The 14,733-nt window shown below is 40.2% G+C and overlaps 1 protein-coding gene across 1 annotated transcript; it reads left to right on the forward strand.

Annotated features, from left to right (window-relative positions):
* The first annotated feature begins 246 nt into the window (after positions 1–246).
* On the forward strand, positions 247–13,837 carry mcoln2 (mucolipin TRP cation channel 2). The gene is made up of 14 exons (XM_079157433.1): positions 247–406; positions 997–1,150; positions 1,811–1,984; positions 2,219–2,375; positions 3,190–3,268; positions 3,367–3,463; positions 3,738–3,837; positions 4,397–4,509; positions 4,759–4,908; positions 5,630–5,731; positions 5,881–6,003; positions 8,144–8,350; positions 8,645–8,778; positions 13,354–13,837. The coding sequence occupies exons 1-14, from the start codon at positions 363–365 to the stop codon at positions 13,388–13,390; spliced, it is 1,671 nt and encodes a 556-aa protein (XP_079013559.1). The 5' UTR covers positions 247–362; the 3' UTR covers positions 13,391–13,837.
* Positions 13,838–14,733: the final 896 nt, after the last annotated feature.

Raw genomic sequence — 14,733 nt, forward strand, 5'->3', positions numbered from 1 at the left:
TGGCCTGAAAGATGGTGCAGCTTTAACATTTCAACATTTTGAAAAACATACATTTGTGCTTTAGAGTCATCCTCCTGTATCTCAACAATAATTGGAGAACGGTGGCGATAAAGCGTCTTAACTTTTTTTTATTTATTTTTTGCCGTCGACGCATTTCGACTCTCTTGGTGACCGCTGGTGGCTCCGTGGGCCGTATATTGGAGATCTCTGCGTCGGCTGAAACTCATTTCCTGATTGGCTGCCTGGAAGGTGCGTGGTGTTACAGATAACCCAGTTGAAGAGACTTGTCTCTGGTAAGTGTCTGTCCGTCTTTGGACAACGACATACCGTTCAAAGTGGTGCGTCCACGTGGACAATCAATCATGGAATTATTGGTTCGGTATCTGGACCGGAGCAACTCAAACAGGTAAGTTATTCTTTTTAAATGACTGGCGTTCAAAACTAGCTTAGGGGCATGAAAAGTGTTGAAGAGTTTAAAAATGATGTTTCTGAAATAAAGGCTAAAGTGAACATTATATACTAATTTACTTAACCTAGATGATGTTGTCCTACTTTTTTGCACCAGTCATGTATTTCTTCCTGACAGGACCAGGCAGGTTTTTAAAACGACGCATTCAGCTGAAAATAACTGTAAAATGTGGGATAAAACTCCTTATGGTTAATTTCTAACTGTAAAAGGAAGAGAAGGTCTGCACTCTGTCAGGGAGAGCTTGTGGGTGACAAACTGTTGGGAAAATATTGAAAGTGCACTCCCTGAACTAACCTTGGACTTAAACCCAGGCAGCACCATGAATGCAGGCAGTGTACTTGGTACACGGAGTCCTTCCTGTGAATGATGACTATTGCTCAAGTATATTATAATAAAATAACTGCTGCTTTCACTTCTGTTTTTAAAACCCCGAGTGCGGTATCTGGCCTCCCCATACTGTTTTTGTTTTTTGTCTCCCAGCTCTTGGAAGATGTTTAAGACATGTTGGTGTAACTTCTCTTTTTCAGCTCTACGTCAACTCAAGATGTTATCAAAGAGGAGAAACTGAGAGATGACCTGAAGTATTACTTCATGAGCCCGTGTGAGAAGTACCGGGCCCGACGACACTTACCCTGGAAACTTGTGGTGCAGATTCTGAAGATCGTCATGATCACAACACAGGTATGTAGAGTGGGATTAATGTAGATTAGGAAAGAAGATCCACCCAGAAAATGCTTGCTGTAACTGCACTCTTTCAAGGCATGTAGTATTGTAAAATCTGTATAAAATAATGTTTGTGGGCACATTTAAACAAACAGGATCCTACATAATCTGAGTGTATGTTTCTTTTCAATTGGAAAATGATGAAATAAGTGAACATCACCCATTCATCTGAACCTTACTCTTCTTGCTGCCTGTAAAGCTAAAAAATGACTTTTTGTTTCAGCAGTAGACAAAAAACACAAAGGAAACACAACAAACAATACCCAAGAAAACAATTACTTCAATATATTTCTTGAAGAAAAACGGACACTTATAAAGTTACTACCACAAAATGTATTGTATGTGAAGACAAAGTCAAAATCAGTGTTATAAATTCAAAATGACTAAATAAGGTGGACAACATAATGAGTCCATCATGATATCTTACATTGCTGAAGTAAAATCTTGAAAAATATATTTCTCGCTGAAGAGAAATATTCCATAAAATGTTACTGACATGGCTTTGAAAATATTCCCCAAAATATAAATACTAAACAGGATTAAATGTAGTTGGTTGCCTTCACTAAGCATCTACATGAAACATGAATGTTCCCTTTTCCCCGGTTGTTTCCTCCGTAGCTCATCCTGTTCGGCCTCAGCAACCAGCTGGTGGTGTCCTATAAGGAGGAGAACACGATGGCGCTCAAAAACCTTTTCCTGAAGGACTACAGCGGCGTGGATGAGGACGACTACTGTGTTGCTGTCTACACCCAACAAAGTGTCTATGACAGTCTGTTTTATGTCCTGGATCAGGCATGTTCAACCGCCTCACCGTACACACCTACACTCAATCCAAATCGATTTGGTTTTAAACTATTCAACATTTACCTGTTAATCCTGTGAAACAGGCTACTATGGGAACTGCTACGTTCTACTTAATATTTGATCAGGCTTCCTGTGATACGGCAGTTTGCCGCTTCTTTTCAACATAATGTAAATCACCATGTTTACATGTTTTGATTTACCTGAGGCTTTTGACATTTATAGTACAGCCAGTTGGGCCGGATCTCTGTGGGTCCCCTGAGTTACGGTGAGGATGAAGACGGCAATCTGCTGCCTCTCATCCTCTGTAAAGAATATTACAAGAGAGGCAGCGTGGATCCCTCAGATGACGCGTATGATATAGATGCCCAGCTGGAGACGGGTGAGAGGGAACATTTACAAACTTTGTTGTTGCTCGGTTGCCAATATTTCCCCTTGCTTTAGAGTACACCTGTCATTTTAGATGTCACAGTTAGGGACGCACCAAACTGATTTTTCAGCCCTGATAACGGTAGGGATACCTGGACTTTGGGAATCGTCCGATACCGAGTACCGATCCAATACTAGTGTTTAATTTAGCTGTCTGCTTCACTATTTGGAAGTGACCGGGATTATACTTTTATGTGCAAGGCAAGATCTTGCTTGACTTAATTGAACATCTTAACTTTGTAAAACAAAATGTAACGAATAGATGCATGGATATAAATGTATTGAATTGTCATTTATTATTTAAATGATAAATAGTGGACCAGCAACGTGGTAAAAAACATCTTCAAAATTAACAGGAATTTCAGCTGTAAACCCTTTTTTAATGCAATAAGACATTGTTTAAAACATAAACAGGCATTCAAATTCCAATATGAGCATAGAATATATCTGCCCCATTGTCATCGATACCTGATACATTAATTTGAGTGGATATCTGTTAATTGATTTATGATTACCTCTGTGTCTTTAACGGATATGCACTTCTCATTGCATGTATAAAACGGCCCAAAGAAATTCCAGATACCAAATGCATTCAAGAATGAATTAACGTTACTTGTTGAAAGTTTTACATTCCTCGTTATGGTAGAACTTGAATTACTAAATCATCATTATTATGAGAGACAACATATCTTCTATTGCCTTTGGGGCAATAGAAGATCTCAGACCTGGTGCTCGTTGTCTTACCCTGTTCATCTCCTCTCTCTCAGTTTGTATGTCACATGATCCAAAGACTGCAAACCAATGGAAAACCCAGAACGAATCCTTTTTTGATCTGGACTTTTACAGGTAAACATGCTCCCATCAATGCGCTGTATGTGGATGTGGCTAGCGCACATCATTTAGTTTTCTCTGCCGTACATTAAAATCCTCCATTTTGCTTTCAGGCTTGTTGACATGAAAATAACGTTTCAGCTGAAAGGCATAAACCTACAGACTGTGCGTTCCCGGGAGTTACCCGACTGCTACTCATTCTATATTACGGTATGCTTCACTTTCTGTCCTTATGAAATAAAGTGTACACGAGCAGGTGAAATCCAGGTTAACAATGGTATAGTTTTCATCATTGAGAGGTGTAGTGTGGACAACTTTAAAAAAAAAAAACAATTTTAAATAGTTTTGTGTGTTAAACATATAAACCACTGATAAAAAATACTATTGTTGCAACGCATTTCCCACACAGCATTCGACTGAAAAAAAGACAACTACTTTCCTCATCATGTTACTAATCTTTTTTTCCTTCGGCCTTGTCTTCTAGATAACATTTGACAACCAGTGTCACAGTGGGAAGGTGAAAATATTCCTGGACATAGACGCTCAGAGCTGTGCATGTCGAGACTGGAAGATATCTGGGACGGGTAAGGTGTAGTTGTCTAACATAATGAAGAAATAAAAAAGAATAGGAAACTATATATATATATATATATATATATATATATATATATATATATATATATATATATATATATATATATATATATATATATATATATATATATAGCTAGCTGCGAGTAGAAATGATCGTGGTCCAAGCAGATTGACCTCAATGAGGACTTTAAAACATACTATGTATGTTAACATTATGTGAGGGCAGGACTTGGCCACCTGAGGATTCAAACCCTCAACCATTGTACCCCCAGAGAAGGTGAAATATCCCAAGACTGCGGAGCGAAGCACCAACCTGGCAGTTTGGTTACAATCAATTAAACCAATTTTGAGTCATTATTGATGTAAAATGTAACTAGAAAACACGAGTCTAAAAGTGTTTAACTATCTGTATATGGGCCCCAAAAAATATAAATTCCTTTTTCTGTTGGTTGTCAGTTAGGCATGTTCCTGCAAACTGGTAGTTATCAGTAATGAGTCTGAGGGAGTTGCTTAAAAGATAAACCCTCACACACTTTGTCTCCGTTTCAGCTCAGAAGAACACGCACTATCTACTGGTGTTTGACGGCTTCGTCATTATTGTGTGCCTCACATCGGCGGTGTTGTGCACCCGCTCCATCGTACTGGCTGTCAGGTTACTTCAGGTCAGCTGCTCAGTCTCTGTTCACACTGTATAAAATCGTACAGGGAATTTCATTTTTCAGCCCCCATCACTTCCCCTTTCTTAAGCCAAATGTCACAATAATTGCAGGTCGGATGTGGATAAATTCTTGCATAATCTGCAGACATTTCTCAACATGATTATAATCATTTTGTCTCTCAGTTGATCTGATACTCTGTTGTAGAGCCTTTTTTTTTTGTAAGAGACTACATTTGCATTTGTGTATTTTCAGAGATTCTCCAGATTCTTCCATGAGAACTACAATCGTAAAGTGTGTGAGGATGACCAGAAGGAGTTTCTGAATGGCTGGTATGTGCTGGTCATTGTCAGCGACCTCTTGGCCATTATTGGATCAATACTGAAGATGGAAATACAAGCAAAGGTAAACTGAATCATGTTCTTCTTCGGTATATGTCAAATAAATGTAAAAGGAGAGCCATACATCGTTTACTTCTCCCGCAGTTGTAAACGTGTATAGTTGAGTAAAAAACATCGTTGGGGTTAGCCATCAGATCAGGCAAAAAATAAAAGGATAGTTTCTTAAGCAGTCAGCATCATAATGTGTAACTAACTGCCTGTCCGCATCACCTTTTAGTTTTCATGTCATCTGTTTAGTGACGCAATTGAGAAATAAGGCAAATTGACTAAATGTATCTACAGTAGAGGAAAGTTTAGATTTACTTAGTTTTATATTCTATTAGACAAACCTTCTTACAAAATGTCCTCGGATGTATTTGTGTTATAACCCTAGAACATAAAAGCCAAATGACACATTATGTCACACAATGACACGTAACATAGTTAACAATTGATAGGATGTTCCTCTGTTGCAGTTCCACATTGTACTTGAAGCCCTGATCAAATAACCCACACAGTTCATGTCACGGTTTACCACAGACAATGTGCCTTGTTACAATAAAATCATGTTTATAATCCTGCAGCTTTAAGTTCACTTAAACATTTCCTGACTCTGTGTCATCTTAGTCAGTGCAGCAGAGGCCGGGGTGTGCCACATTCAGAACTAAACATTAACTCATTTTACACGGCTTCACTGAGGCCTGACTTCCAAGTAACGCTTGGGATTTTTTCCCCCTCTCCTGTAGAGTCTGACCAATTATGATGTGTGCAGTATCTTTCTGGGAACTTCTACTTTAATGGTGTGGGTCGGTGTGATCAGGTACCTGGGATACTTCCAGAAATACAATGTGAGTCTGTGAAAGTTTATTTTTTTTTCTCTCATTGTGGGTTGCTTTTTTCAACCCCTCTCCACCCTTAATCAAACGTCCTCACACATTCTTTCACGATTTAGTTGTGGCTTAAAAATAATAAATGTGTCCATACTTCCTGTGTCTAGGTATTGATTTTAACCATGAAGGCAGCCTTCCCCAAGGTCCTGCGTTTTTGCTGCTGTGCCGGCATGATCTACCTCGGCTACACCTTCTGCGGATGGATCGTACTGGGGCCATACCATGAGAAGGTAACCCTCTTAACTGGTTTGAGGAGAGCAGAGGATGTGGAGGCCTGAGGGCCAGATATTAGAGAAGTGAGTTTATGGTGTGAAAATCTGCACTGGCTATTACTGTCAAGAGTTGTGGGGAATTAGGGGAACTATTAAGGCTCGTTCCGTGACTTCGTCCCTTCCTGCAGAAATGCTGAGGTCAAAAGAAAAAGCTTGAGTTCCCAAACATGCATGTGTGCACGTCATTAAATTGATGAAACTGCATTTTGCGATTGAACACAATCTATGTGGAATGACTCCAGTGAGAAATCGGAGTAATTGCACAGATTTTTTTTAATTTATTTATTTTTCTTAAGTGTGCAGATTCATACTGTTTGAAATAATTTCTAAATCATGAAAATATAAATTAATCTACGTCGCTCTTGATGAACATAGTACGTCTTGTCTACCATGTTTACCCTTTTTAAAAGAAATTATACAGGTGATTATTTGATATGATTCATGTTTTATTTTGTTATTTTCAAAATTGTTTTACAACCTGCAACTTATCAGACTTGCTCCCATGGTTAGGTTATTGAGCTTTTAATTGCTGTGTCAACATTATGTCCTGCAAAAATGGCTTCCTTGTGCACAAACAACTTCACATCATTCGTCCTTTTTAGTGTTTTGAACACACTGAATATACAACCACTAGATGTCGGTATATGTCCAGTCCATGAAACCCCCAGCTTCAATCAGACCATCAGTCTGTCCTCACTGGGACACTTTTCACATTCATGCACACACATACTCACATCCTTGTTTCTAATAGAAAAAAACACATTTTAAAGTATCACAGTGTATAGGTGATAGAAAATAAGGGAGGAGCAAAGGGGGATGAAATGCAACAAAGGTCTTTTGCAGACTTGGGTGTGTGTGTTGTGATTTGCATTTTAAAACCCCTTAAGTCACCACAAAATATTCCAATGCACTTTTAAAGAAAGTAAGAAATGGATGATTGTTTTTGTATGCTCTATACTCATCAGATATTGTAACTGCAATCAGGGCACTTTTGGACAGGGGAGACCTATAGCGTCAACTCAAACTATCACCTTAACTGGGAGATCCTTAAACAGCAAGTGCCATCTGGGAAAATATGTATGTTTAGCTGTCCTCGCCCGTTAAGATAAATTATTTACGGAAGTCCGAGCAGCAGTGGGCGTCTAAACAAGGCAGTGCTCGTACTGTAGGAGAGACAGATGTGAGATAGGCTGAGATCAGCTGACCCGGGCTTAGTGATGTCTCACTTACCAAATGGAAATTTGTTGATGATGTTAAATCTGAAGAGGAGTTACTACTGTAAATAAGTTGTTGACTGACTTTTCTAAGTGTTTGTCAGGTCAGTTTACTTAAGGACCACATGCGTTTTGACCAATGGACTATAGCTCTAGAGTTAAATCCTTTTTAATGCTTTAAAAAATCATTGTTTTACAGCTTTTAATTTGTAAATGGCACCTATTGTAAATGCACTTATGCTTTAACGACCAACCCATAAGAAAAGTTATTGGGTAAAACGATACTCACATTAATTGCAGTTTACATTGGAAGTGAAAGTGACTTGACTTGCAGTGCTGCTATGGATACAGTTGAGATAAACGGTTTTCAGTTCCTTGTTTGTCCAACATTGCAGTCAACTGAGACTTGATTTCAATATTTACATTGCGGTGGCGGGGGAGGAGAGTCCCCCGTCGTGTGCTGTCAGCTGGTCCAGGATACCCTGGTATTTACTGAAGGAATAAACAGAGTATGTTCTTGTACTTGCCATCCCACACGTCTCCAAGTGCTGGAATCCATAAAGTCACAGTGATCAGGATGTTGTATTTAGATACTATCACATTCTGGATGGAACTTGGCTGAAAAAAGAAAAAAAAAAAACCCAGCAATCTGTCTCTTCGCTTGTCTTTCCATCTTTGTCGTTCCACCTCCTATCATGCTTCTGTTGGCCTTCTGCACCTCATTGTCCTTCGTTGTAACTCTGTAATGATCAACATTTTTGTGGTACTTTTTAAAAAAAACAGACCTACAGGCAAAATTCCTCATTTATCTTTATTCACTGCCTTTGTGTTAACTGTTAATGGCATATACAACTTTGATCCAATCCAACGTCCCATCTCTCTAGTTTGAGAGCCTGAGTCGTGTAGCGGAGTGCCTGTTCTCCCTGTTGAACGGCGACGACATGTTCACCACCTTCGCCCAGCTGAAGGACAAAAACTGTTTGGTGTGGCTCTTCAGCCGGGCCTATCTCTACTCCTTCATCTCCCTGTTCATCTACATGGTGCTGTCGCTCTTCATCGCCCTCATCACAGACTCCTATGAGACCATCAAGGTATTTCTGCTTTGGTTTGGTTCGAGTGAGGTGAAAGCTGTGGCATTTCACAGATTCAACTTTATATCTTCTTAGGCCGTGAAAGGGAGTTCAGTAACAAGAAATCCATGAGAAATATTTCACAGTACTCTACTTACAACTATTAGTTGATTTGATTATTTACAAGACAAAAGTCTAAACTCTCCCATGTGACAAAAGTATAGGTAAAGAAGTGCTAAAATGTTTAGATCTGTGCTGCTATGCAGTTTTGAAGGTGTTTTATTTGATTGCATTTCTATGTGTTTTCACCAACAGAGTTTCCAAAAAGACGGATTCCCGCTGACGGACCTGCAAAAGTTCGTCAGAGAGCAGAAAGATTTTCCTGTTGCAGAGGAGAGCAGTCAGACAGACGTCCACATCAGATACTCTGTGTTGTGCTGCTGCCAACGGTAGGATGGTGTTTACAGCCGTGTTACGGTGCTTTGATAATTCATCTTTAATCACACACCCTGCTGCATATGCAGTCACACCTGGAAGCTACTTCTGTACAAACATGACTTCTCATCACAGATACATGAGAAATATCATAGTTTAAAAACTGCGCTTACGTCAATAGTGTCAATCAAACAGCATGGGTTGTTACTCTTTAATTATAACGATCAACTTTAGTTATTTTCTTTTTATGCTGCTGCGGGAAATTTGAAATTCAACCCTCCTTTTCATTATTAGGTTTTACTAGGAAAGATGTAGGGCTGCAACTAATGACAATTTTCATTATCGATCAATTGTTTTGTTTAGAGTAGTCAACAATGTAGAGATGCGAACCCGAATAAAATATCTATTTAATACCTTTTTTAACGCAACTACAAGGAACTTTAATTTTGTGATTTTGGCGGTCCCTGTGGACCTGGTTCTGGTTCTCTTGTGCCTTGCTTCCCTACAGCGGGCTCAGCAATTCGGCCTGGGTCTCCAGCAGTGTGGTCTCAGTGGACCTGGGACCACTTGGTCGCCTCGCTGGAATCTGAGTAACTGTATAGAAAAAGCCGATCTTGTCACTGATGGACTCGTTTGTTTGTGTAGGTCATATAGAGGCATCGGTATTAAATTGAGACGTATTCACAACCAGTTTAAAGTACCTTGTAACTTTAAATGACTCACACTCAAACATTACACATACAAAAACATTTCTGAGTAGCTTGCTTACAACTTCTTGCTACAGCAAGACATCGTATTTGTCTATACGGCCCTGTTTTCTGCTCATTCCTTTTCTATGATCCAATCTCTATCATCAGCAGGCAGCAGACTGGAGTTTCCTCCACGCTGTGGTTTGGCTCGGTCTTACGTGGTCTGAGAGCAATGAAATTAGTGGTGGGAGCTATGCAGACACACCCAATGATGGGCTGATTACAGAGAAACTGAGGCTTTGCACTGGGAAGAACCCCCCCCCCCCCCACTCCACCCTCTTCCACTCCCTCCCCCCCCGCAGCCATCCCTCCCTCCTTGCTGTGTTGCCTCCCAGATAAACAGGCCACGGTCAACACGCAGTCAACTGAGCTGGAAAAGCTGGTTTAGTTAAAGCACGCTGGATAGTTTGGAAAAGTTATTTGATCTGAGCGTGATGTGTGGTGCAAGTTTAACTACAATTTACAGTAAACAATGACTCTTTGTGTGTGTTTTGTAGAAGGAAGTCTCACTGTCCTTTCTTCTTCACCTTGTATACTCCTTTTGTCAACAGAAGATGTCTGAATATTGAGTTTGAGAATTTACACACAACCAGGTGCTTGTTGAAAAGTAGTGTTTCCTCTTTAACTGTTTCTACCAAGCTGAATGGTTGCACCACACCAGACTGCGGTGTCTGGCTTTTGGTTCTGCATTCAAGCACCAGTCCATTTTGACTGAATGCAAAAAGAAATTCACAGAAAATAAACTACTGTAGTCATTTGTATAGCAGCAATGTTCAGTGTTTGCCATCAAACACTTTTTTTTCTGCTCGCTTTCCTACCATTACTTGCATACTGTAAGAAATACTATCCGTTTTCCTCTCAGGGCTCTGCTATCATTATTTTACTAGACATTAACACTCTGACTATGCAATCTTTCCGGCATGCTCCACTTTCTGACACCGAGATGTCTGGCCTCCCTGCTCTGATTGTCTGAGTGTTTTAAAGGAAGTTTAGTTTCAGTTACAGAGCCATTATGTAATGTGTGATAGTGGAAACGTAACGCTAGACTGCCAAATGAATGTTTATCGTTTCTGTGGAGTTGACCATAAAACTGCCAGAGTTGGCTGACTTGTTGTCATTAGGAGAACTCTTGTCAAGTTAAAAACATTCTGTAATTGCAGTCATTTGACCAAATTTCATTTTCTTGAGCGTATTTGTCTCTCTCTGCTCACAAAAATTAGATCAACGAGCATGGTAATGTCTTACTGGATGAAATTTCATCTGCATGCAATTAGCCTCTTCCTATACTGTTTTCTTCTACTGCGGTAAGTTATCCTGTTTGGAAAGCAAAGAGTGGCCGTTTGTTTGGATTTAAAACTTATTTGGAACCAATGTATCCACTTTGACAGTTGAAATAATGTATTGTGGCTCAAGAGTCTTGTCGTTGAGAATGAATGTTGAATGGACGGTTATAGAAAAGGTTGTGACTATATACTATAGCTCTTCAGATTAGTACAATGACACAAATATATACTTGATGAATGACTTCATTGTATCTGCTGTAGTTCATATACTGTATGTGTGTACAGAAGCTTAGCCAAAGAGTCAGTTATGTTTGAAAGACATTTAACGAAGGAAGTGCTAAGCTGTGCACATAAGCGAGTCGTTTTTGCGTTCCAAGGAAATTATTGGACAATAGAAAATAGAATTGGCAATTTGTTCGTTTTTAAGGCAGCAACACGCATCAGTGGGGCCGTAAAGTGTCTCAGCTCGCCGGAAAAAGAGTGGACGCAGCTGTAGCTTCTACTTCTCTGGAGCAGTGGCGGGGAGTTAGGCGGATGGACCCTCAATGGAGGCCAGCGCCACGGTGTCTCGTGCAAGTATAAGCAAAGCTTTAGATCCAGACAAAGCTTTAGGCCACAGGCTGCTACCGCTGGCCACCAGCTGTTAGCTAGCTCTTTAATTCCACCATGCTTTAATGCTACACTGGTTCCAGAAAATAAACAGAACAAAGTTGTCACCAGCTGGCGATAGCAATGGGCTTTCCTACGCTGTGACAGGAGTGTGTGAATTAAATACTATGTTCTCAAATTTGACTTTTTATCGTACTTTGTAATGTAGTGGCGATGAGGCATACAGAACATCCTAAAACAAGCTGAAATGGCATTCATCTCCATTTTGACCTTTGGTTACACCAACGTTGAGAACCTTTTCATCGCAGTTGTGGACGCCATGGGCACCCATTATCTCTTTGAACTCGTTGTGTTCCAAGATGGGAGCTTCCACGCTGATCCGGAGGCTAGTGCCACCACAGGATTGATGATTAAGGAGTGAGGTGTCTCTCCACTTGACATGACGCAGTACTTCGTAGATGCTGCTGTTGCATTACATCCTTGTATTCATAGTTATCATAGTAAAATTAGGAAAGAGCTCCCTGGATTAGGATGGTAGTTAGACTTGGCAGGTTCTTTGAGGAGGCAGGAGTATCCGCGTACACCCGGATTAGGGATCACCTCTTCCTGGCATCGGCTGGTCCTTGGTGTATTTTCTTCTGATATGCTCGCCTTTTTGATTTTGCAACCGGCACTGCACAGGCTCAGTGTCACTCATGGCCTCATCTGTGAGGTTTTTGTACAGGCCAGACGCTGCCCACGTTAAGGCAAGAACCTTCCCCTGTATCATCCCCTTTTATGCGGGGGCTACTTCGAGATCGTCCTCCTCATTGGAAATGAGCTGCAGGTCAATGCCGCCTATCGGAGGCTGGGTAATGTGTCACTATTGTCATGAAGAGACGTTCCCGTCTCAACTGCCAAATACTGGGGTGGACAGATGATGAAGCTCAAGCTCTATATGGGCTACGTGGAGACTGTGCCGGAGGACACATAGGAGATCAGGATGACGAAACCTGCACACAGACAGACATTGTTGCAATCTGTGTCGGTTCAAGGAATGCGCTGAGCTGCACTCGAGTGCAAGTTTTTGCATGTAGTAGTTCTTTTATTTGTTTACTAACTATGATGAGTAAGTCCCGAAGAAGGGCCCCAGGATTTTAGGTTCTTTTTAAATCAGTCTATCATAAAAAAACTAGTTGCTTTGAATGGCAGTTTGTTCTATTCTATTTTATTTCTGTGGATTAGACACATCTTCACGGTGAAATTCATTCACATCCTCAAAATGGCTGCAGCATTTTGTGGAAGACTTGGTCTGCAAACTCGGCAGTAAAATGTGCTGCTCGTGGCAGATCATAAAGGGGGAAAAAAATGTCTAATTGTTGACAGATTTGATGAAACGGTAACATATTCAGCTGTTTCTCTTGAGCGCAAACAGCCAAACACAAGAAATGGTGGTACGGTTGTTGTTTTCAGTGTGCTTGTTTTGAGGGATTTATTCTCAGAATGGGTACAATCACTAGAAACCCAAACCTCCTACATCATCCCTTAGCTGTCTCTGTGTGTTATGGACAAACTTGTGTGCCGGTGGAAGTCCAGATAATAAAGATGGTGTGAATCATGAATCAACTATGATGATCTGTGTAGGAGATTATCTCAACAACAGTTTAAACACGTAGTACATGTTTAGACATATATCACTGGTCCGAACAAGCAGCTGTGAGTCTATAAATCTAACTTCCTGTGACCTTTTTGAGACGTATTGGATGCAACATCTCAAGAAACGCTACTTAAATGTTTTACAATATAGTTTCAAAGCCACTGATGTGCAACTTAAGCAAATATCACAACAGTTGTTTTTTTGTCATAAGAATCATTATTAATGACCTAAAGTAGAAAGCATGTGCATTATATGGTGATGTTGATGAGACATTGGGTGTATCACGCTTCTTTTTGGATCATGTTGTTGCAGAGTTCCAGAAAGTGACGATGTTGTACTGATCAGCTGACCGCTGTTCCACCTCCAGAGGACAATGGATCAGGGAAGAAGAAGAAGAAGAAGAGGATGATGCTGAAAAGATGACCTCACACGTCTGATGCAGACTTCAAGATCAAACCATCCACTGCAAAATCCTCTAAAGAGCAGCGTTTCTGATTCTGTGAAGTGCAATATGAAATGCCAATCAAGTTCCCTCTCTTTACCATGAAGCTTGAGCTGGAAAGAAAGAGAATGTTTCAAAACTATATCTACTGAAGTTCAGGATGCGGTTGAGAAGTTTACTGGGCCTTTTGTAAGGTCTGTACATGCATTTAGTTGGCAAAGAACTGGATTGAGTGTTTTCTGCAATTGACTGTGGCTGCAAACACTGGTGCTATGCAACATTATGCAGTGCTGGATGTAATTTATTTGTCAAGTGTTGTTGTACTGATTGCAGTAAAGCTAATCTTTTCATTTGTCCATTGTTACTGTGTCTCCCGTCTATCCTGCAAGTGTGCACATTCAGCTTAACTTTTAAAAAATTGTAGTCAGAGAGCAGATCACATGTAATCCGTAGAAGCTAGAGCCTCATTGGATTATTTACATGGTCAATATTATATCAGCAGTGGTTGTGTTAAAAACATTGCAATACAACATATTTCACATGAGCTCTGTAAAAAAGATTTAGTGCGCCAAAGGTTTCTGCAAATTACAAAACGCATTCACAGCTGAAATTGAGTAAGATGAGTTTTGAATAACTAAACCAGAACTACAGTGTGAGTCAGTTTTATCAGCATATCTACAACAATTGTTGATGTTGAGACAAGCTGGAGCACGACTTTGCGTGTGAGTACTGTGCTTTTAACTTAATCAAAGTGTGTGTGTGTGTTTATATCTTATATTTGATTATTTCACACTCAAAGACAAGAGCGGCTTATTCACTCTTAAGGATTTCCTTTCAACAGATGTGTTTAGTTTAGGTTAACAACTATTGCTTACTCAACACAACATAAGCTGCAAATAAATGAATCATGTGTGCTCAAACAACACCTGAAGATTAGTGGAAAGAGAAGACGATTCAAAGTTTGAAAGATTGTTACATTTTCCGGTTTTATATTTCATGAAAATCTTTCAAAAAAATGTCAAATCCCCTCTGAAATGTGGAATGGTGAGGTAGCATAACATAATCAGTCAAGATTTAAGCACAGAAGTGGAGTAATGGACTGGCGCACATGCTTCTCTGGGTGAACTAAATCGCGTGGAGTGCGTTAATCGTCTCTAGAAAACGGATGAAACAATCGGTGGGTTTCGGTGTCCCGGTGTTCTGCTCGGACCGTGAGCTCGCGGGGCCTCGTGAGGTCAAGCGGAGGAATT

Source organism: Pholis gunnellus, assembly GCF_910591455.1.
Source record: "Pholis gunnellus genome assembly, chromosome: 4".
NCBI lineage: Eukaryota > Metazoa > Chordata > Actinopteri > Perciformes > Pholidae > Pholis > Pholis gunnellus.

Bases quoted from the DNA above. Each gene is read 5' to 3' on its own strand.
- mcoln2 (XM_079157433.1), top strand. From the start codon at position 363: ATGGAATTATTGGTTCGGTATCTGGACCGGAGCAACTCAAACAG. The intron at 2,376-3,189 runs GTGAGAGGGAAC...CCTCTCTCTCAG, and splicing joins AGATGCCCAGCTGGAGACGG to TTTGTATGTCACATGATCCA. The intron at 3,269-3,366 runs GTAAACATGCTC...TTTTGCTTTCAG, and splicing joins TTTGATCTGGACTTTTACAG to GCTTGTTGACATGAAAATAA.